The 22,703-nt window shown below is 39.6% G+C and overlaps 1 protein-coding gene across 1 annotated transcript; it reads left to right on the forward strand.

Annotated features, from left to right (window-relative positions):
- The first annotated feature begins 1,802 nt into the window (after positions 1–1,802).
- Positions 1,803–13,211, forward strand: UPP1 (uridine phosphorylase 1). The gene is made up of 8 exons (XM_082294653.1): positions 1,803–1,868; positions 4,341–4,406; positions 7,234–7,351; positions 7,851–8,009; positions 9,023–9,137; positions 9,593–9,802; positions 11,235–11,381; positions 12,781–13,211. The coding sequence occupies exons 2-8, from the start codon at positions 4,354–4,356 to the stop codon at positions 12,918–12,920; spliced, it is 942 nt and encodes a 313-aa protein (XP_082150779.1). The 5' UTR covers positions 1,803–1,868; positions 4,341–4,353; the 3' UTR covers positions 12,921–13,211.
- Positions 13,212–22,703: the final 9,492 nt, after the last annotated feature.

Genomic DNA, 22,703 nt, shown 5'->3' on the forward strand with positions numbered 1-22,703 from the left:
AGTCTAATATATACCTAATATATATCTAATATTTAATTCTAACCACTTCTATCTTTTTGGACTAGACTAAAATATAAACATGTTTTCTTCTCTGAAGATAATTTTTCAGGATGTAGTTACATATTATGCTGTAGTCTGGGAGAAAAAGCTAGAAATAGAAATATAGAAGTTCAGTCTTAGCACATTTTCTCCTTCTATTAATAGTTGTAATGATACAAAACATCCAGAATAAATGAAGAATCAAAATGCAAGTGGGTAAAACAGCTGCACTGAATTATTTGACCAATTGACTGTAAAAATGTTTTATGGTAAGCAGAAGGGAGAATATGTTTGCTTATGACAGACAGCCTTATTCTCCATAGCTCAAATTTTCAGCCATGCAATAGAAAAACCTGAAAATGGACACCAATTGCATATTGTTGTTATAGCCCCAGTATGTAGCTGTGCATTTTTCACCCTTCTAAACAACATTAGTATCCTTCCCACTGAAATACAAAATGGAAAGAAAACCCAAACGCTACAAAACCGGGAAGCTAAAAGGACATTTAAATTTTGCTAGTGATAAATGAGAGCAAAGGTTACTACCAATTATTAGATACATAGAAACGCATAATTTATTGAACATTTCAGACAAGGTTACAATAGTAACCTTATTATTTACAAAAAAGCAATTTATACTGATTATTCTCTTAATATATAGCTGAATAGAAAACCTCCTGAAAGCCAAAGACGACTTTTCAGTGGACCCTGAGATGAAGGAGTAGGTAATATTCCTGTTTAAAGGAAAACTTTCTTCCACAGAATTAAACACTCTTCTAAGGTGCTTGTTCAATACTATAGCTTGGAAGTCTTGACAAATATTTGAGGAACAGGAAAATGGAAGATGGATTAGGAGGCTGTCTTTCTGTTTCACCCATTGGAAATCTAAACAAGCTGAACAGGTGACATTTTTCTGAGTTTGTTGAACAATTCCTCTTGCATGTCGTTCACACCTAGAAATGCATCGGTGCAAGGGATTTCTCTCTCTTATATTCCCATACAAAGTCCTTTGGTGTGAGACAGGATAAGAATAAATGTTAGTCTAAATGCCCAATGAATGATTTTGTAATAAATACGTCTCAGTAATGCCTTGTGCCTAATGTGTTTACTGTCCTGAGGCACAGAAAGTTCTCTACCAAGAAGGTTTTAGTTGCTTTGTCTCCCAAGTATTCCCTACTATGACAAACTACAATGTGGTTTTGGTGCGAAAAATTATTTTTAAAAGAATATTGCAGGATTGTGGGTTTGATGTTTTCAGTTACTGTATGAAAGATGTTAAATTTACTCTTCCAGTAGCCGAAGCCATCTCTGCTCTTTTCTCGCACCGTGTTTGCCGTGCCCAAATGCCCATAAGAGCGGCCACACGGTGTGCGCGCACCGACACACACAAGGGCAGACACAGGCACCGACCCGACTCCGCCCTCCTCGGCGTGCCGACACCTGCGTGTGTATCTGTATCTGTGTATCTGTATCTCTGTATATCTGTGTATCTGTATATCTGTATCTGTATCTCCACGATAAGGTCCTCCCGAGCGCCCGTGCCCTGGCAGCAGCTGTCCCGCCGAGCGCCCGGAGCCCCGCGCTTCCCGCAGGCCGGCTGCGTGGCTGCCGCTCCCCACGGGCACCGGCATCCCTGCCACAGCCGCGCCCTGTGCCCGCCCCGCAGCGCGGCGCTTCCCGCAGCCTCGCCGGCGCGCAGGGGGTTAACCGGGCCCGGGGCGGGGCGGTGCCGCGGCTGGCGGGAGGTGGCTCTGCCGGGAGCCCGGCAGCCCGCCCGGGAACAGCGAGCGGCTTTCCTGGTTTCCCAGCGGCGGATCCTGCTGACCCCGGTGAGAACCGTGCCCTGCCCATCGCCCCGGCAGCCCGCCGTCCGCTCCCGGCAGGATGGTGGGGTGCCCGCCGTGTCTCCCACCCCCGGTCGCCGGGACCCCGGGCGGCGGGAGTGGGCAGGGGAAGGGTGGCGGCGGGGGCAGGCGTCGGTCCGGTCGAGCCCTCGTTTCGGCGGTGCCGCGGCGTCTGGGCGGACGGGGCCGCTTGCTCTGTCTGCGGGGTCGGGGGAGCGCTCCGGCAGCAGCGAGGAGACCAGCAGGGTAGTATCAATTTTACAGAGACTTCAGCTTTTCCTGATGACGGATGAACACCGAACAAGAGCTTTTCTCTGCAGAAACCATTGACTGTGAGCTTTCTTCAAAAATGACGGATGGCTGGGGGAAATGAGAGGTGGCAATTATAGTGGATTCTGCATGGTTTCAAAGCACCAGTCTGAGGGTTTAGATGAGATACTAGGAAGAAATTCTTCACTATGAGGATGCTGAGACACTGAAACAGGTTGCCCAGAGAAGCTGTGGATGCCCTATCCCTGGCAGTGTTAAAGGACAGGCTGGATGGAGCTTTGAGCAACCTAGTCTAGTGGAAGGTGTTCCTGCCCATGGCAGAGAGCTTGGAACGAGGTGATCTTTCATGTCCCTTCAAACCCAAACCATTTTATGATGTGCACACACATTAAAATAGGCCTCACCCTTTCTTGATCTGAGTCCTGCCGGGCGCACATTATTGTTGAGCATCAGTTTTAACTTTGGCTGAGGAAGACTGCAGAAACCTTTGATGTGTCTGTAAAAATTTCCATTTAGTTAGTGTGACAGTTTTGTGGTTTTACATTAACTGGTTGTTTGACAGCTACTACCTGACTGCTGTCAGGGTCTGCCATGGGAAAGCTGCCTTCTGCTTGGTCCTTCCTTCAATTCCTGCCAAGACACCTCCATCTGGGTGCTCTTGGAGGGGGTATGCTGGACCTTTAGACTGTCAGAACTTTGTTCTCGGGTTTTTGAAGTATATCATCTGTGACTACTTTAGGGGATCACAGAACCAAAACCACTTAAAAATCATGTGGGTGCTTAATACTGTGAACAAGAGCTGAATGAATATCCTTGGTTTATTTGCAGCCATTTTTCTTCTTGCCATATAAAAATCACTTTGCTATTTCTCCTTAACTTCCAACTCCTCTTTACCAGGACTCGTGGCACTGTAGGGAGAAATGCATTTTTCCTGTAATGTATGTGATATAATGGCGATACCCAGTAGTAGCTGACTGTACTTCATACCACCATAAGGAAGTGTAGTTGATTATAAATGCAACTTTTATACATCATCTCCTTGAGCATAGATGGTTGAATATGTTTAGGGTATCTAGTACATGTGAAGTTTGGGTCTGTTTAATAAAGGTTAATGTTTTAAATGAAGAAAACTAATTGTCTTTATAAATTTTATTAAATTTCCAGTATTCAGTGGCTTTTAACAGGCAGACCTCTTGTTTATTTTGTTTGGTTCTTCACTTCCTTAGAAATTCACATATGATGTAATTCTGTTGCAGGACCGATTTCTTTCTCTTTCCTTGTAGTGTAATCCTGTCTCTGTTACAATGTCTGTGCTGTCAGGCCCTTCTTAATGGAGGGTAGAGAAAAACTTTGTGATTCAATACTTCCCATAAGGGCATTCCCAGAAAGTACCAACATCATCATGTAGCCTTAGTCACTTCTGAAAATAATAACAAATTAATCATACTATAATTATAATCTGTCTTCGGACCAGCATGAAAGCCTCAGTGATACATTTGCCAATTTAGATGTAAAGAAGAATGCAGAAAGGAGGTTTTACATATAGGTTAGGGTAATGGATCAGAAAAAAAAGTATTCAGGATAGATGATAAACTGGAGAGCTGTGGCTTTTTGAGGTCATGTTTTAGTTTCGTGTTCCTTGTTTTATACTGGAGAAAGAAGAAGTGCTCTTAAGGTCAGTAGGAGGAGTTTCATGAAGAGGATATTATGAGTAAGATGCTTCCTGGACTCGAGTTTCAGGAGTCTGACAGCTTGAACTGAGCTTTGGAGACCTTCTAGAGCCAAAGGTGGAAGGGGGCTGAAGCTGGTTTGGCAGTTGCTGTTGGTGTGGGAGGTAGGGAAGAAAGAGGGTGAGTTAGTTAGCAATGAGACTTGCCTCTCTGTGGTGCATGGACCTGCTGCTGTTCATACCACAGAACAGAGGTACTGGTGAGGTGGGAGTTGAAAGGGATTGATTTAGGCTTGAGGGCTTTGAAAGTGGTGATGCTCAGCCATAAAAATTGTATATGCTCCTTTTGCTCCTTTTGCTCCAGTTGTTAAAGCTCTAGTGTGGCTGGATTATTTGGGGAATTGAATATTCATGATAGTTATCATCAATACAGAAGGTTTCTCTCTCTCTTAATGCTTCCAGCTTTACAGATGGGACTATTCTGATGAACTTATTTATTTTTTTAAATGTAATTCTAGGTATAAAACATACATGGCTCCTGGTTCCTCGAACGAGAAGAAAACTGATGATGGACAGGCTTCAAAGTAAGATTGAGAAATGAATTATTTTGTCTAAGTTAACACCTAAAGTTCCTCCCCAAACTCATTACACGCTCATTTAGTTTAAGATAAGGTTTATGATAATGCCAAGTATCCAACAGCAGCTCTTTTGACAAATGGATGCTTTATTTTTTTACTGCACCTATACAGAGGACTTCACTGGTTAGCCATTTTAACTTCTCTCAACAGTGAATTCTTTGGAGCAGGGTAATAATTTTATTTATTAATTTATTTTAATCCAATGAGCTGCTGAAATGTTGACTTTGGTTGCTGCTTCAAGAGTTCAAACAAATATTTCAATGTGTTTCTCTAATCCTTGCTTTAAGCTTATTTTACTAAAACCTGCTACTTGCCTGTTTATTCTTAAGAGTCATGTTTTACTTAGACCCTCAGAAGTTGTAGATGCTTTACAACAGCTTTAGGGAAATACATTTTTTGCTCCTGAGCTTTGCATGCCAAAGATTTTTATCAAGCAAACTTTGCCTCTACTGTAAATCCATGGCATTGGTCCTATGTACACATAACAATATGCTAGTTTTTATTGCTCATGTTACCCTGGGGTCCAAGTCTACAATCAGATGTGCAGATAAGCTGAGGAAGTTGATAACAGCCCCTCACTGTGTTGAGGTGGTGGGTTGGAGAGCGCTGTTGGTGGGGTGTGGGATGAGAAGGGTGGAATATAGCCATTGATGAGGAAGGAGGCTGTGTTTTGGCCAGGCATGAGGACAGGGGTGTTGGCACATACCACATGAATTTCCTTGCACTTTAAATAGAGGCCTCGCCTTTTCACGATTTATTTCCTGGAGAGAAGCTTTTGTTGCCAGTGTTCTCATAAAGGAGGAAATAAAATTTTTTGCTCACCTGAGTATAGATGGTAATATAATGTCAAATCATATTCTGTCCTATTTGTATGTAACAACCACTCCAGTGGACATCAGCACAGCCAGATATTGGGACTTCATTTGTGAATGACCCAGTGAATAAATGTAGAGAGTCCCACAAAACTGAACAGATAAAATTCAGGGGAGGCAGCCTGGAAATTCTGCTAATATGAGCTGGTAAACTCCTAGGTTTTCTACACCTTTCTGATGGGCCATAAACCTGCTCTTTAGCTCTCCCAGAGTCAAACAGGTCTCTTGGAAGGAAGAGCAAAGGCAGCCAAAGCCTTTGGTTCCACCTCAGGCAGGATTTGTATAAAGAGAGGCAAATGGGGCCCATGGGAGACGGAAGGGAATTCCTACTGAAGGGATGAATGGACTGGCTGCCTGGGTGGGCAGCTCCTTCATTTTCTGAGGGTGATTGTCTGCAGTGGCCAAGGACAGACAGGGTGGGTTGGGATGACACCTTTTTCCTTGGTTGTGCATGTATTACTGGATAATTAATGATATTGGAGAGAGACCATCAAGAACAGAAGCAATTGCTATACTCAGAATATTTGGGTTGTAACTATTTGCTTTGTGAGGAACAGTTCAGTGACCTCAGCATGGGCATCTTGGCCGCTGTAGGCTTCCTTCGTCTTGCACAGGATTGGCAGATAAGGTGTATGGGAAAGCTCTCCCTTTTTGGAGAGGCATTGGAAGGCAGATGAGATAAGTTAAACCATCTAAAATAGTGCTAAACACCTCTGCTGAGGCTTCAGAGTTGTTCCTGAATTGTCCTAATGATTTTTTGCATAAAGTCCAGGTGAACTCTTTTGTTTGTCTCCTCTGACAAAGCAGTTTGAATTTGCTGAGCCATACTGTGCCTGCAGTGATTCTCCATTAAGATATTAAGTCATCTTCTTGTGTCTGGAAGCTATTTGCTGCTTGATTCCATCTCTCAGAAATTGCTTTGAAGTACTGGCCAGTGTTCTGCTTAAGCTTGTGCTTATTGACTAGTCTTTCATACTGGTTTCAACTGAACTTAAGACATCAAGCACAGAAGGCAGACATTTTATGAATCATTCAGCTTGGTTAGTGAGTCCACTATTGAATTTTCCATGAAGGTGATCCCACAGGCCAAGCAGCTGAGGTTTCCTTCCTTGCCCTGTCATTTCCCATCTCTTCAGACAGATTAATTTTTGTTTTTATTTTAAGAGGTATCATTTCTTTACAAGAAGCACTTAGGAAGAAATGAATTCTTTTTACCGCTTTGTCTCTTTTCTCATTTTCTTGAATTTTTTTCCACTTCAGTGGTTTTCTCCTTCCTTCAGATTTCCACTTTCCCCTTTCCTATTTCAGATCCTCTGTATCCTTGTTATCAGTTTTATGCCATAGGGGTTTTTTTCTCCTATCCATATGACAAAGTAAGACAAATTGCCAGAATCTAGTTTGTGCTTGTTTATAAAGCCCAAATAATCTCATCCTTCTTGGGTGGCTGATGGAGTTTCAGTCAAAAAGGAGGTCAAGTTTGCTTTTCAGCTTTTCTATGGATTGCCTTTGTAGTAAGGTGGTCTACTGAATATTCCATGGTCCTGCTGCCATTGTTGTGCTCACCATAAAGACCCACTCCGGTTCACAGTTTTAACACAGTTTAAGATAAAGGTTGCACTGTTGCAAGTGCATCCAAACATCTGGGCTTTTCTTCAGCAATTTCATCCTGTGCAATGAATGGAATGTGAAATGTCATATGTGATACTTTATAAGACATAAAGCAGTTATGAAATTTAGGATTTCTTTAATACAATGCACAAGGAAGTAAAATAAGGTAGTGTAGGCATTTGTACATGCTGCATTCCTCAACTTCTGACTGCTTGACTTTGAAGAATTGTTATCTATTCAGTGTAGGGGTTTGTATATATTCTGTATGTTTCACAATGCTGCTGTCTTGGCAGAGAGAATTTCATTCATCTCTGCAACCCTCACCTGGAGAAAATGAAAGAGGACATCCTGTATCATTTTGCTCTTGGGACTGGTACCCATGATTTTCCAGCATTGTTTGGGGATGTAAAGGTAAGATGCTTTGCTTTGTTCAGCAAGCCTGAGCTTTTCTGCAGAAGGTGAAAGTGTAGCTGTCTTCAGAATAAGACTAGATGTATCAGCCTACTGGTGACTGAGGAGTGCATGCAAAGGGGGAAGAATTTCGTGGGTTCTTGTCACTTTTAGTATCCAGCAAAGCTGGGGATAATTGTTTTTGACAGTCCCTTTTCATCCAGTGAAAAGGTAGATGCTGTAGTATTCAGATAGAACTTCTGTTTGTTGGGTCTTCATGTCAATATTTGTCTTTCATTCATTTAAACAGGATGAAGGCGTTTGAGTGCTATATAGGCAGCTGGAGTTTTTTCCCATAATTCTTTTTCATGGCATTTTAGAATGACTATGAGGAGCACCATAGCTAGGAATAAATTTCTGCTAACTGAAGGCGTTTGCATACTCATGTTGTTCTTTGAATGTTCTTTGACACACGGAATCATGCAATTGATTTTGTTTTGCTGACCACTGTTCACCCCAGTTTGTGTGTGTTGGAGGAAGTCCTTCCCGGATGAAGGCTTTTATCGCGTACATTGCGGAGGAGCTGGGGCTCGGAGGCGCCGGCTGTGACTACCCCAACATCTGCGCGGGCACTGACCGCTATGCGATGTACAAAGTGGGGCCCGTTTTGTCCGTCAGTGTGAGTACTTCCCCTTGTCTGACACGGGACGCAGTTCAGTTTTGATGCTGTTCAAAGTAGAAGGTTTGAATGCATGTTTCTTTTAAATGCTTCACAGAGAGGATCAGGCTGCTCAAAATAGTGCAGCCAGCTAATTAAGGATTCCTTTTTAGACCTTTTTTGTAAGAGGGAAAATCTCCAATGCCTTTGCTCCTTCTTGCATCCTTTTTCCTCAGTGTACCACTGAGGTGTTGCAGGAATGGCCTTACAGATTTTTTGAGCAGTTACTGTTGCCTCATCCCTGTTCTGTACCCTGAATAATAGGGAACAAAAGTCATGTGGCACATGTGGGGTGTTGGAAAAAATGTCTGTATCATTCCCAGAGCCGTGTATCTGCAATGGCACTGTCAAATGTGCTTAAGAGTAGCATTCCATGGGACTGGTGCTGCCAACTCATGTATGCATTTTAAAGAAATTCATAGCTTTAATTTGTAGATAGAATTACATGCTTCAATTGCAATTGCAAAACTGCAGCATTATTTTGCACCCTTTGTTGTGAGCTGTAATTATCATAATATTGTGCAAGCTAATGTGGACTTCTATTTGCTGAACATCAAGGCTAAACCACAATGTCTGTGTTTTGAAAAAATTAGCTTAACTATTTGTTAGCACTTCAGGTTAGTGAAAAATCAGAGTGGGGTTTTTCTTGTATTTAGGAATTGCTCCATGATGAAGTGCATTAATCAGCTGTTGGGAAAGGACACTCTTTATACTTTTGAGAATGTAAATGTTCTGTAATTCATGATTTTTAGAAATATTGTATTTCATTCACAGTCTGCCAAAACCAGTGGAAGTCTACTTGTAGGCCCTTTCAGTATCTTTCTGTAGGCCCAGAGGTTGGGCTTTTGTGGGAGTGAGTTAGGTGGCGTTTGGGAAAACAGTATCAGGAAGGAAATAATGCCCAGCTCCTCCTTCCATATGTATTTTGTGTTGTCTGTATGAATGTGGAATATTAATTTATGCTTTCTTTTCAGCATGGTATGGGCATTCCTTCTATTTCTATCATGTTGCATGAGCTGATCAAACTGTTGTATCATGCCAAGTGTTCCGACATAACCATCATTCGTATTGGCACCTCTGGTGGAATAGGTATTTCCCCTCTTGATTTCTTTCTTTCTTTCTGCAAGCCAAAGTATCTTTGCAGGAGAGTAAAGCATCTCTCTGCATGTAAGAGATTAACGGTCAGAACAGTGTTCCACAGGAGATGCATAATTTTTCTTCTGTAATTTTGAAAGTAAAGGCAACCTCTGCTTTTGCATGGGGAAAATGCACTTAAAGATCTGACAATATGAGAAGAAGGACATTCCTGTCCTGTATAGAAAATATAAGAAAGAAGTGAGAAAGGAAAAATTTAATTCTTTCAGAAATTATTTGTAATTATAAACGGAAGCAGCTAGACATGGACAAAAAATTTCTCTTGGTGGATTCAGAGGCAAAATTGCCACCTCTAAAAGAAGCAGGTTGGGTCAAGATGTGTGTTTTATGTATCTGGAAACCAATTGTTAACTACATTGTAAAGCTACATCTATTTCCTTTTGCTGCAGGTCTGGAGCCAGGCTCAGTGGTTATAACTAGGCAGTCTGTAGATGCCACCTTCAAACCTCAGTTGGAACAGGTTGTCCTGGGAAAGACAGTAATCCGCAGCACTAACCTGGATGAACAGCTGGCTAAGGAACTGATGCAGTGCAGTAAAGAAATCGGTCAGTTCAATACAGTCATTGGAAACACCATGTGCACTTTGGATTTCTATGAAGGTAAGACTGGTGGTAGACTAACTGAAGAGTATTGGTAAGCAGCAATAGGGAAATATTGAATAATATATTAACATTAAGAGATGTCATTCCGTACTCTGGCTTGTCTCACCAATCAAAACCTATTTTTCATCTACATAAAATCAAGAATTGTTCTTAGCAGTTTGCTGTATCAAACTTTTAATTTTGTGGAGATTTTTCCCCAGCTTTAACAGATCCTCTGAAATACATATAGTCTACTATACACTTCCCATGTACCGGTCAGGTATATTTGTCACAAAATTTATGTGATTTACTGAAGCATCCTAGGGGATTAGAGAAGTGAGAATTATTTGTGACTGGTTTAGGGTTGGGTTTCTTTGCACTGGTTAAGTACCTAAAGTAAATATTTTCTAAAAGAAGGGTTGGAACTTGTTTCATTTTTGAGCAAAGCAGTGATCAGACAGCCGAAGATACTATTTTGCTGAGTTGTGTCAGTGCTGCTATGTAGGAGGCGCAAACTTGCAAGGTCTATTTTGGATAAATTACAGACATTTAGGTGCTTTTCTCCCAAATCTAGATGTTCATTCAGAAACATCTTTCAAACCCTGTGAGTACAGAGTGTAAGTGGCACCTGATCCCACTTTGTCTGTTGCTGAGTAGGTGACAAATGATCTCCATCATAGTGCTCCAGCTTGGACAGGAGCAAGCTGCAGTTCATGTGTCTCAGGCACCAACCACAGGTGCAAGCAATGCTAAAAAAAAGTGTCAGGGATGTTTTAAACTCATACAGCAAAAGCTGAGAACAGGATCGAGGGCATCAATTTACAAGTAAATCTCCCAAACCCAAGAAGATACTGAGTAAAATACAGTGTAATTTAACTCTACTGCACATAAGCTGCTTCTGTCTTGTCTGTAGGTGTTATTATTGAATAACTTGAATTAAAATTTTCTCAAAAATTTACAATAATGTTAGCTAGTTAGCTTAAGAGACTCTTCATCTCTTACCTTAGAAGCTCTGTGAGTAATAAAATGTTCATCCTTTTAAGGCAGAAACAGGAAAGCACTTTCAAGCCTGATAGTTTTTTTAGACAGTGATTAAACATATTAAGAATGAAGCACTTCCATACAACTTAAAGTTTCTTGTGGAATTTTGATGCTTGCTGTACATGTGGGAATCTACAACGTACATTTTTCTGTTTATGAATTTGAGAATTGAAGCTGAAGAAGACCAATTAAATTGCCATGTTTCACATTATGAGAAATGCAAGTAATATGTAGAAGCTCTAGCAATAGCTAAGAATCACTTTTTCCTATTTGTCTTGTGCACAGAAATAAAGAGTAGTAGTAAAAGCTGAACACTGCATGGAGGAAACTGTAATAACTGGGTGTTTTCAAAACTGAATTTGCTCTGTGACAACATCACTCTGAAATCTTCCACAAAATTACTTTCTAGGACAGGGCAGGTTGGATGGTGCAATCTGCTTATATGATGAAGAAGAAAAACTGCAATATTTGAAGAATGCTTATGATTCTGGTGTCAGAAACATCGAGATGGAGTCTTCTGTATTTGCTGCTATGTGTAATCTCAGTGGTGTCAAAGGTAAAGTAGTCACTTTACCCAAGCTGTAGGAAATTTTCTGTATTGCAGGGGGTTTGTGGCTAAAAACTACAGCTGAATGTTAACATACCTTCTGCATATATATATATATGTAATATTTCTGCTTATAATTTTGTTGCTACAATTGTTTGATTTGTGTCACAACTTATCAAACTTCCTTATGTAGTTTTTACGCAGTTTACTTCTGTCATTTCCTATTCCAGTCCATGGCAACCATGTAAATCATTAAAGTACCTAATTACCCTATGGCATTAATTTGTTTTCTCCAGTTAGCTTTTGAAGTTTGTAGAAAGCAACTGCTTAGTTTAAGAAATCAGGTGATTCTCAGATATTTATATATAAAACTATGCTCAGTTTCTATACTTTCACATCAAATGGAACATACAATCATTTTCTGTAGACTTAAGACTATGATTCTTAAGCAGTTGAGGATTTTTAGTAGCACCATGAATAAACCATTCCAAATCATAAAATGAGTTTTAATTTTTTTTTACACAAGCTACATAAAAAAGAGCAGTTACAAATAATGTAATACAGCGTCTTTCTTCTTACCATATTAACTGTCTTCTCTCACTTTCCTTAGCAAGGAATAAACTGATATTTCTCAAATTCCTTTAAGCTCAAGGAGGACAAAATGAAGACATATAAGCAAAAAGGCCAATGGTTGTATCAAGCATCTTCAGCTCTTACTGACTTGAAAGGGATTAAAAACCCAACCAGTACTATCCCTGAGCAAGTCAGGAGGCCTTTTGCTGTCTCTGCTTTGTATGTCTGTAATGCATATTTACTGTTTGTGCTCTGCAAATTGTCACTGGCAGAAAGCCCAGACAGAGCAGAGTGATAAGGTTGAGTGATAGACCTCAGTTTGAGTGAAAGGATGGATTTTGCCTTTGGGGATCTGAGTACTGAAAGGCAGCAGATGAACCTGAGATGATCCTTGAGGTCCTCATGTGCTTACAGTGTTCTTCCCTGTCCATGAATGTGGGGGCAGCTCATCTACTGCTTCCTGAGGGATGGCACCTACAGCACAGGCACTCAGTGGAGGACTGTGACTACCTCTTCTAGAACAGTGTGTAGGGACGCTTCCTACCAGTCAGGTGCTGGCTACTTGTGACATATGCTTCCTATCAAGGAAAACATAAGAATCACGATATAACAATAAGTATCTGCAGCTGCCTGAGAGCTCTGGCTTTATTAACGTAGCAATCAGTTCTCTTAAACTATTTCTACTTTGTATCATCCACAGCATGCTTGTCCCCTAGCGTCTTGTGATACTGCACACCCTTTTTTGGGGTTTGATTTCTCTTGTTCAAATGTTTATGCTTTTGGACTGTAAATGCAAGAGTGTCATTCCTAACTCATGCTGTCTCTTAATTTCTAGCTGCCGTAGTGTGTGTCACTCTTCTGAATCGGCTTGAAGGGGATCAGATCACCAGCTCACATGATATCCTTGTGGAGTACCAGCAGAGGCCACAGAAGTTAGTGGGATATTTCATTAAGAAAAGTCTTGGGAAAGTGTGAAATATCCACCTTTGTTTTAGAGAAGGAGAAGGCCTTTGTACAGATCCAGTCATCAGTATGACTGCTGTGCATTACGGGTCTTTTGCCTCAGAATATCTCACAGCATTCCGTGTCAGTGGAAGTTAATAATTTATGTCACTGTTCTTTGGGAACTGAATGTGCTGAATGGACGTCAGTTAAGTTTTGCTTAGTTATGCATTGCTGGATATAAAACTCACGTTTCTGTGAATTGGAAATGGGACCTGTTGTAAAGGACAAGCCTGTGATAATACATGAAAAAGCTTTATTTATCCCTGCTGTAAAAGAAAAACTAGAGAGAAAATCAAACTTTATTGCCAAGTATGTGCATACCAGCAAATTAACTTAAAACTGCTAATCATTTTCTTGTTGTTATAAAAACATTGTGTAATTTATAATTGTCTTTGTTGCTTCACTTGTGAAGAAAATGTAAAGTGAATGCAGTTTATTTTTTTTCAGACTTTGACAAATAAACAATACTATTTTCATATATTAAAATTTCATGAAATTGCAAAGTGTGGGACTGAATTTTCTAAGCATTAAGGACTTGACACTGAGCTGTTGAATATCTGTACTGCCTAGATATTGATCCAACAATATTTTAACTAAAGAATTGAATCAATACCCAGGAAATACTTATGCATTAAATAATTTTGCATTGAAATACTAGCAATCTTTAGCTGAAGCAAGGCTCCTGCTTATGAACAGGAACTGAAGGCATTCAGGAGAAGCACAGCATGTTCACAGGCCTGTATTATGGTAGCCCTTTTTTTCCCCCTTCCTTTTACTTTGTTTCTTTTTTTTTTAAATTGGTATTCATCTCCATTCTCAGCATGTAACACTCACTGTTGCAATGGTTCCCAGTTCTTCTGAAGAACTGGAAAATACCTTTTCATGGTACATGCCATCAAAACCTCTTCTGCAATTGCAGTTTTTTTCACTAATATTGGCCTAAGTGTTTGGGGTTTTTTAAAATCATACTTATTGTTGCTTTGCTGCTGTGGTTCAAATGTAAATACGTGGTCAGTTAAAGAAAATGTGTTTATCTCTTCTTTTTTTTTTCCGTTCCTTCTTTCTACTGCAGTGGGGGAGGGTCCAGTCCTAGCAGGGGTCACGGGTCAAAAAGCTCTGAATAAGCTCTCAGAACAGCTGTTGCTGACCCAGCAAAATGAGATTTTCTTTGTGAGGATTGTAGTCTGCAATGCTGTTAACAAGCGCAAGTGTTAGAGCTATAAGAGAGTGATGTTAGTAGTAGGCACATTCACCAAGTGGCAGAGACTGGAAGCAATGTGATGAAAACGTTAAACAAGGAAGGGTGACTCATGAACAGAAAACTGTAATGAGAATCAGTCTCCTTAAATTTGATGAATTTTTCAGTTGGAAAACATATTAGTAACTTTTAGAAATTTACTACTTAGTCTTTTAATTTTAAACCCACAATTTCTCATTTATGCTCAGGATATACAGTGAATGTAAGTTTTCAGAGAAAACCTTTTTTTCCCTAAGCTTAAGGGAAGGAGGGAGGTGGGAACGGCTCCACATTTTGCTTAAACTGTTTCTCCCTTATTAAAAACAACAACAACAACAACAACAACAAAATTCAGTGTTTAACTATGCCTGGATCTTGCCTAGGCATTGCATGAAGTCTGTGAGGTCCTTTGGGAAACAAGCAACAAAACACATCTTCAAGGTCCTGTTCTTGAAACAGTAACAAGGAGATAAAAACGAGATCACTTCAGTGGGTACTGCACTCTATGGTGAAGGAAAGCTTATACCAAACTGACCAGTATGGTTTTGGAGGAGACAGTCCACTGTTGTCTAAGAAATACTTAATAAGAAGTAGATGAAGAGAAGAAAATATGGTTTACCTAGAAAACAAACACCTAATGTGACTCTGAAGTTCTGGGGAAGCATATTACATATTACTACTACAGGACTTCTGTTGTCCTGGGGGTATGAATCTAAAATGATGTGATTTGTCTTTTTAAACGAAGGACAGCAAGAATCTGGAAACTTGTTAAAAAGAATTTCTTAAATTATTTTAGCAATGTGTGCTCTCAACTGAAACTACAAAGCTCTTGTATTTACAGTCATAAAATGTAGGCACTTCTATTTTGAGCACTAATGTGAAAACTCTTACATGCTAGATGCTAAAATATAAATGGTCTTGTGGCCTGGCTGAGCTGGAGCTGAGGGTCATGCATTCATGGGGTGAGGCAACTATTGTGTTAAATCAATAGCCAAGACCCTGGCAGAAGCCCCTGAAAGATGAGCCATTCACCTTTTACCAGTATGTCCTTCCTCCTTCCCACTGTTCCTTAGGACACTGTACATTTCTTTCTGCTAAAATATTTTAATTCTGTTCTTCCCACCAGATGGGGTAAAGGGGTATATGAAAGCTTAAAATTAAAGTTCAAAGGATACCAAGTATCCTCCTGCTTCTGCTGTTCCCCATCCTCTGATGCTGTATTCCTAATGCAAGAGGCAGCTCTACAGACACATCTGACATGCAATAAAGTACCTTTCCTAACTTCAGAGGAAACTTGCCAGAATGTTACCCTGATAAGAACAATTGTATTTTTCCTTATGACTGCAACTGGACACGGAGATAAAGAAATGAGTCACTTGTGTGCATCCGGCCGGGAGGTTACCTTCCTGTAGGTTTTACAGAGAGTTATACAATATTCACAAGTCCATTGTTCAATATTAGTCATTCACATTCTTTCTGTAGAAAATGAATCAAGATTTGGAGTGGTGATGTTTTTAGAAAACATATATGGTATTATATATATGTTCAATATTACATAGTGCTGTGTCTCCTGGTAGACTGACAAATCCTGCAAACTCCAGAAACCCATTTCAAATTAAGGGCCTGCTATGGTTCTCTGTGCCATCCTATTCCTTGCAAAACACTATACAATAAATTTAATCCAGGGATCAGAAGGGATAAAAGAAAAGAAGGAAGGTAGAAGATACGAATAGAGTGGAAGCAGGAAGGGAGAGAAAAAAATGGTTTCTGCCAATGGTGTTCTGGCCTATTCCTACCATTTTGTTAAAGAAATGGTTGAGATCACAATGAAGACAGGCTATAATGCAATGGTTTTACATTTGCAAGAGACTGAAAAAGTGCAGTATCTCAGATATTGATTTGAAGGAGTGGATTTTTATTTTTGGCATCTTGATACATTTCAGAGAAGGATTTTCTTTAATGGAAGGTGTGAGAAATCTTGAAAAGGAACATTTTGGAATGACCCATGTCCAGAAGTGGTTACACAAATGGTCTTATCTGTCCTTTAAAAACCAAGTGAAATAGTTTGATAATTTCAGTATTTCTTGAAAATATATACATGTAATAGGCAACATTTTCTTTTTTAACATTCTTCTTTGTAAAGGATTTTCAGTGCATTGTGTAACAGAACTGGATTTTTTCAAGTCTGGATTTCAATATATACCCCTAAATAAAATGTTTATATGGTTGAATCAGGGATGTTTTTCATTTCTATTGACAAGACAGGTGAAAGAAACCAAAGCAGCAAATGGTTTTGGGGATTGGAACTGCATGCAACAACTGAAGGCGCAATCGTGTGATTTGATGTCACTATTATGGCTTGCTACAAGATGTTGAGGTTTGCTTTCCCTGAAAGTTTCTCAGTCTTTCAGTGGCTAAAAGTCATGTTTTATCTTTCTAAAATACAATTTAATATTATACTCCAGGGTGTGGATTAAATTACAAGTCCAAAAAGTCTTCTGCTGAAGAGAAAGGAGGTCACTGAACAGAGCAACGTTAAATCTGAAATTCTGAGGTACAATAATAGAAGAAAGAATAATGCTGAAAGGTACAGTGCTTTTGCTTGGGCTACAAACAATATGAAGCAGCAGCAAAAGACAGACAAGAGCTGGTTTTACACGACACATGAGTCTGATTCCAGATGCTTCTTGCTGGCACTGAGTTTGTAACTGTGAGAAAATTTTCAATTTACTATCGGCCTGTCATTTTACAAGGGTAAACTTCCTAGAGCTCCCCAGAAGCTCAAACAAACTACCAGCCTCCTTGGGAGATTGGGTCTGTTTTGTTGGTTTAACACACAGCTCCATTTTAATCAGCCCTATTATTTGACCTTGCCCACAACTAGTATTTTTCATCAGGCCCTAACTTTGCACACAGGAAGTGTCTCCCAGGAAAGATGCTACTAACTGATGTCATCCTGCAGGCACTTCATCTGAACACATGTCTGGCCCATGTAAATATTTACAAGTAGTACTCCTATGAATGTTAAAAGGAAAACCTTGTGATCACTCAATAAACCTTGTGAAAGAAGTGGTGGGTGGTGATAGGAAAATAGGCTAGTTTGCCAGATTCCCAGCCATATTCTCACATGATTTGATGGCATTCCTGTCTATACCAAATAGTATTTTTGGCTCCCAGGCTCTAACCTATTTAACATACAAAATCATGTTTCTTTGAAAGTGCTTGCCAGCGTACTTAATTACATTGTCTGAAAGCTGTAGGCTAGACGTGGCATGTTGATGGTATGATATAAAGCAGTCAAGTTTTAAAACCAGAGCTGGATGCTGGCAGCAGGATGCCTTTCCAGCCCCAGTGATTTTGTACATTATAAAAGTAAAGTTTTAACTTAAAACTGTGGCAAAGCCTGCTAAAGCTAAGCAGAAGCAGAAAAGGGCAGGTCACTCTGTCTTTTCCTTACTCAAAGACCCAATTCTGAGCCTCTTTTTTTGCCATTCCAGAAGAAGTGAGTGGAGCACATGATGAAATCCACAGCTTTCTAATTTGCCCTGCAATACTCAAGATGTTGGTGTTGACTACAGCCGCTTTGTCTAGGAGCCCTGAAAGCATTCAGTTAATATATTTATTACCTGTTGTTTATATGAAATGTTTTATACATATACAATATGAATGTTTTATATGAAATAATTATGTAGTTAATATAGATATTTAAGGCTGATACTTGCACAGGATGCTGCTTGATGCTGTCCTGATGAAACCTAGGGATTCAAAAGAGCTTCCAGGATGGCAGCACTATAACTGATACGTCTTTCTAAAAATATTCAGCACTCCTTTGATTTTCCCACTTCTGTGCTTCATTTTCATATTATCTTTTCTGCCAAGAGTTTGGGGATGGGGGTGATGGTTTGATTTAATAATTCTCCTATTTCTGTGACATTCAAAATAATACTATCAATCTCATAAAATCTGTATCTTCTAAAATTACTTCTAGAAGTAATTTCCCAGAATGTCACTGCAGCGATTGTTCTTAGTGGAATGTTCATGGGATATCTCTTAGTTTCCTAAATTTCATTCTAGAAAAAACCAGGTCTGCTACTGGAGGACAGCAAACTAGGAAAGAATGAATTTCTATGGGAATATATAATGAAGTAAGAGGACAAATGAAGTCATCAATAACTTGATGGTGAAAGGTGTTTGTCTATTGAGTGTCTTATATAGTAAAATGGGGAGTCTGTAGTTAATTAGTACTGGACACTAATTGCATACAAAATAGTTAGTTCCTGTTACCAGAAAAATCTGTTCAGCATTAAAAAATAGAAGCCACATTTGTGAAAATGTAATTATATAGAGCGTAATAAATTAAACACATCACAGTTGGATGAGCAGAGATTTTGCAGAAAAACTTGTTCAAAATAATTTGGCAAATGGTTCATGCAAGCTGCTTTAGCTCACACACTTACAGACAGGAACTGTCTTCCAAATCAGTTGCTTTGATAAGTAATTGCTTGTAATTAATTCTGCTGAGTAATTTATAATTTCCTACAAATCACATTCTATAGATTCTGCTCCCTGGCATTCCAGGATGGCTGTGCGATCCCACACATATTAACAATTAACAGTATTTCAATTTCAGTTTCTGAAAAAATTTTTTTAAAAATGCATGCTTCCACTGTGCACAGAATCTGCATCACTGCTGTCTCAGAATGTCACCTTTGATCCTAGTGAGAAAAATGACTGTCCATACTCTGAAGTAGCAAGGATTTTATCACTGCTTGACTAAAAGCAGAAGTGCCATCCAAGTGTGAAGTGGAGCTCCTTGGTGAGGTATTAGTTAATTCTGCCTCAGAGGTACATATGTGCTTAACATCATTCAGGTAAACATTAAACTATTTAGTTTTTTAGTATGTCCTGAGGACTTCCACATTTCTGTTTGAACTAAATGATTACTTCAGTAAATTTTCAGTCTCAGAGCAGAGAATATAAAAGGAAATCCTACCATATGTGAGAAATAAAGGCGTTTAGCTAGATGTATTCTGCCATGACTTCATCTGTGTTTTCTGCTTTTTGGGAGGTGATTTTGACCAATATGTAAAATCTATGAATTATTAATTCATGACACTTAGTCTGTTTTTTTCTCTATTCCTTGAACCCATGGAAAAGGTAAGAATTAAAACAGAAATTTGCACTGTTTCAAATAGAGACATTTTAACAGACTAATCGGTCAGTTTCCCAGGAAGTGGAGAAACTACAACATCCTCTGAAGGGCGAAACTGCTTCTGGGCGATGCAAATCCAAAGCCTGGGAAAGTGAAGCTAAGGCACTCAACACTAGCTGATCCTCATCCCATGGAAACTGGCACAACTAATTTGACCTACAGATGTGCAGTTGTTCACTGCAGAAGAAGCAGATTTATTAACTTTTGAAATTGCTGCCTTGGCTTAAATCTGATGGAAGTTGGATTCCTCTTTGATGACTTCTGTATCCAAAAAGTTTTTATATTTTGGGGGATTTTACTCTTCATGGGGAAAAAAAGCTATGAATATTAGGACGTGTCTTTCATTCAGTAGGAATACATTTGCAGAAAGTGCAATGATGGAATTTACTCAGCAATAATAAGAAATAAAGAATATTTGTTCAGGCATCATGCTGTCCTACGTGTGTGTGTGAATCATGAGTCAGATTCTAGGTGGTTTGAATTACCTTACATAAAGACCGATTATGTGTCTCTATTGACCATAGAGAGAACTTCTGGGGATCAGATTCTTAGGCAATTCATTTGTGAAACATCATTCACTGTGCTCACAGTGGCACTCCTGGTTGGTAGGGTGGTCATCCTCTGCCACCACCAGACTCCTGCTGGGTCTCCCAGTGGCTCTGCTACCACAGGTCTGCACAGGCTCCCCTTCTGCAGAAGGAATTGCTCTCCCACCTCTTTGCTGAAGGAAGTGCTGCTGTAAGACTGATTTTCATCCCAGGTGGCATGTGGCAATTAATTATAGTTTTACATAGTTTTACATCGTTTTCTATTGTTGGAGTATTCCACCTCTGTGTAGGTAAAGGAGAATGAAATGTCAAACATACACCCTTCATAAGAGAAAATTCAACAGTCATATGATGATGCAATAGGACCACTACAGTGCTAGATGTGTACTTATAAGGATCTTCTAGAAGCATACTGACATTTTTAGGGCTATGTGGTAAACAGTGTTATTTTCCTATTTATTTTCTGACTATTCTTTCCTTTTTTTTTTTTTCAAAAATATAAGCATCTGCAAACAAACTGACATAAACACTGGAGTGACAGAAAGTCATAAAACTTTGGAAAAAGATGAATGTGTGAATGTGTGTAACATATTCTTCCCTCCCTTCCCCTTGTTTGCATGCATTTTTTATTCCAGAAAAGTAGAAACAAGTGCAAGTGCAGAATGTATGCTGTGGAGTACAGCAGCCTGAAGGCATTTACATAAACCCATCCCCTTACTGTTCATTGCACTGAGGAGAAAAACAGAAAGATGAGATTCCTCAACGACAGCAAAACAAGAGGCAGAAACATAATCTCATCTTTTCTCAGGAAGCAGGCAAATCTCTTGCACTATTCTCTAGTGCTGGAATTAATCAGCTTCTGAATAATATGTTTGGACTGCTTGGTGAGATGATTCTGAGTTAGAAAGTCCCTAAGAAGTCACTCTGCAAGTGGATGAAGGAGAGAAAAGAAGATATGGGGCACGCTGTACACCAGTTCAAGGCTCTCTTTTGGAAAAATTGGCTCTGCCGTGTGAGGCAACCGGTGAGTGGAAATGATTAAAAAAGGAATAATTTAAATTTTTTAGTATCTGTTGGAAAGAGTGTATCTATTGATTTTCCTTTTCACCGCAGATTGTTAAGGACAGGCTGGCTGGAAGTGGTTCTTGTTTTGCCTTTGGTCGCCGAATTTCTGAAAACACAAGTAGAGAACAATGTGTTGTTTTAATTCTAGAACAGCTGAATGCAGCAATGCTCCCCAATTTGCAAATGAAACAGAAATCTCACAAAAGTTTTGAACAACCACAGCTTATCTTTTAATTAACATTAGATACTACCAGTGCTGGTAGCAGTGGCAAGGGGGAAAATAAATTTTCTTCACATTACAGGTGCTTATAGGTAATGTAAGAAAGCTTGCAGGACTGTGATCAAAGTCTAGATACAAGGAATGTATTGTATATTAAAACTGCATAAACTTCTAAATTTCCTTTCTTATCTGCTCTCCAAAGCCTAATTTAACCTTTCAAATTCTAGTATGCAAAACAATGTGGCAGCTACTTCAACAGAAGTCAAAATTAAAATGATGAAAATTAGATATGAGATGTCATTCACCTTTACTGTGATTGAAACAATTTTTTAGGATAAAAGGAAATGAATTTTCTCAAGTGAGAGAACATTTTTGTGGGAAAAAAAAAGTCACTCCAATTAATAGTTTCACACAGATTTCACTTGTCTGTAAAGATGTGGGGATTTGCAGTGAAGCATGCTGGCTTCTTTGGATAGGATTATTTCAATCAAATAAAGACACAGCTTTCAGTTTCAGAAATAGTTAGCCTCAATAAAATTGGGACTTAGAGAGGAACTTCTTCTCCAAATTACTGAAAGTGATGTTTTTTAATACAAAATATATTTCTGGGGGAAGGATGCTGTTGGTCATATTCTTCTCCATGCCTGAACATTTCTGTATGTTCAATCAGTGTGCATCAAGTGGCTTCTCAGTGTCTCCTGTTTTCCTGCATGTGGATCTATTTCTCCTTTTGTTCTGTGTAGTGTTCCCTCATATATTTCTGAAGGACAAAATTCATGTAAGTTTTAGGTTTGCCTAAATGGTAGATTTCTTGAATAGAGAACTCACTGAGACACAGACTTCTCCAAACCAGGAATTACAAGGGTGATCCAAAGCAAACTTAACTCTGTTAGTTGAGAGGCAGAAGCTGCCCTGGGGAACTTGCAAAACCTCCTTGTGTGCTGTTGTGCAAACACTGAGCTGTGAAGGTGCTCCATCTGCAGTTACTGGAGGAGATATCCAGGTGGGTCATCCACCCATGCAGAGGTGGTCAGACCCCTGTGAATCTGGAGAAGTACCTCCTGAAAGATCTGATGTGCTTCAGCTCTGTTTTATATCAGGTAGATCTGTCTGTATAAGAATTTTCTCATCATGGTTATTTGTCAGCAGTTAGGGCTGGAAGACAAGTGAGGGCTGTTGAACTAACAGAGTGTCATGAGTGCCGTGTGGCATTAGCTGATATTACACAGTGAAGGGGCTGCCACAGACGTAAGAGTTCTGTAAGGAACAGGTCTTTTGACTGAAATTCAGATTGGCATCAGCACCTTTTATCATCATGGTTCAAAGGCAAAACAGGTTCTTTTGTATGTTTGGAGTGTTGTTGGAGTTTGAAATTGCAGTAGTGCCAAAGACACATTCCCATTTCTGTTTTCAGAAGCTTTTTCTCCAGAACTACAGATTCTAGAATCGCAGGAGATACACACTACCACGC

The sequence above is a fragment of the Coloeus monedula genome (genome assembly GCF_965178545.1).
Source record: "Coloeus monedula genome assembly, chromosome: 1".
Lineage (NCBI taxonomy): Eukaryota > Metazoa > Chordata > Aves > Passeriformes > Corvidae > Coloeus > Coloeus monedula.

What these genes read in the sequence shown, in the direction of transcription:
- UPP1 (XM_082294653.1), top strand. Translation starts at nt 4,354, where the DNA reads ATGGCTCCTGGTTCCTCGAACGAGAAGAAAACTGATGATGGACAGGCT. An exon ending in CACTTTGGATTTCTATGAAG is followed by an intron (nt 9,803 to 11,234) that starts GTAAGACTGGTG and finishes ATTACTTTCTAG; the next exon opens with GACAGGGCAGGTTGGATGGT. An exon ending in TAATCTCAGTGGTGTCAAAG is followed by an intron (nt 11,382 to 12,780) that starts GTAAAGTAGTCA and finishes CTTAATTTCTAG; the next exon opens with CTGCCGTAGTGTGTGTCACT.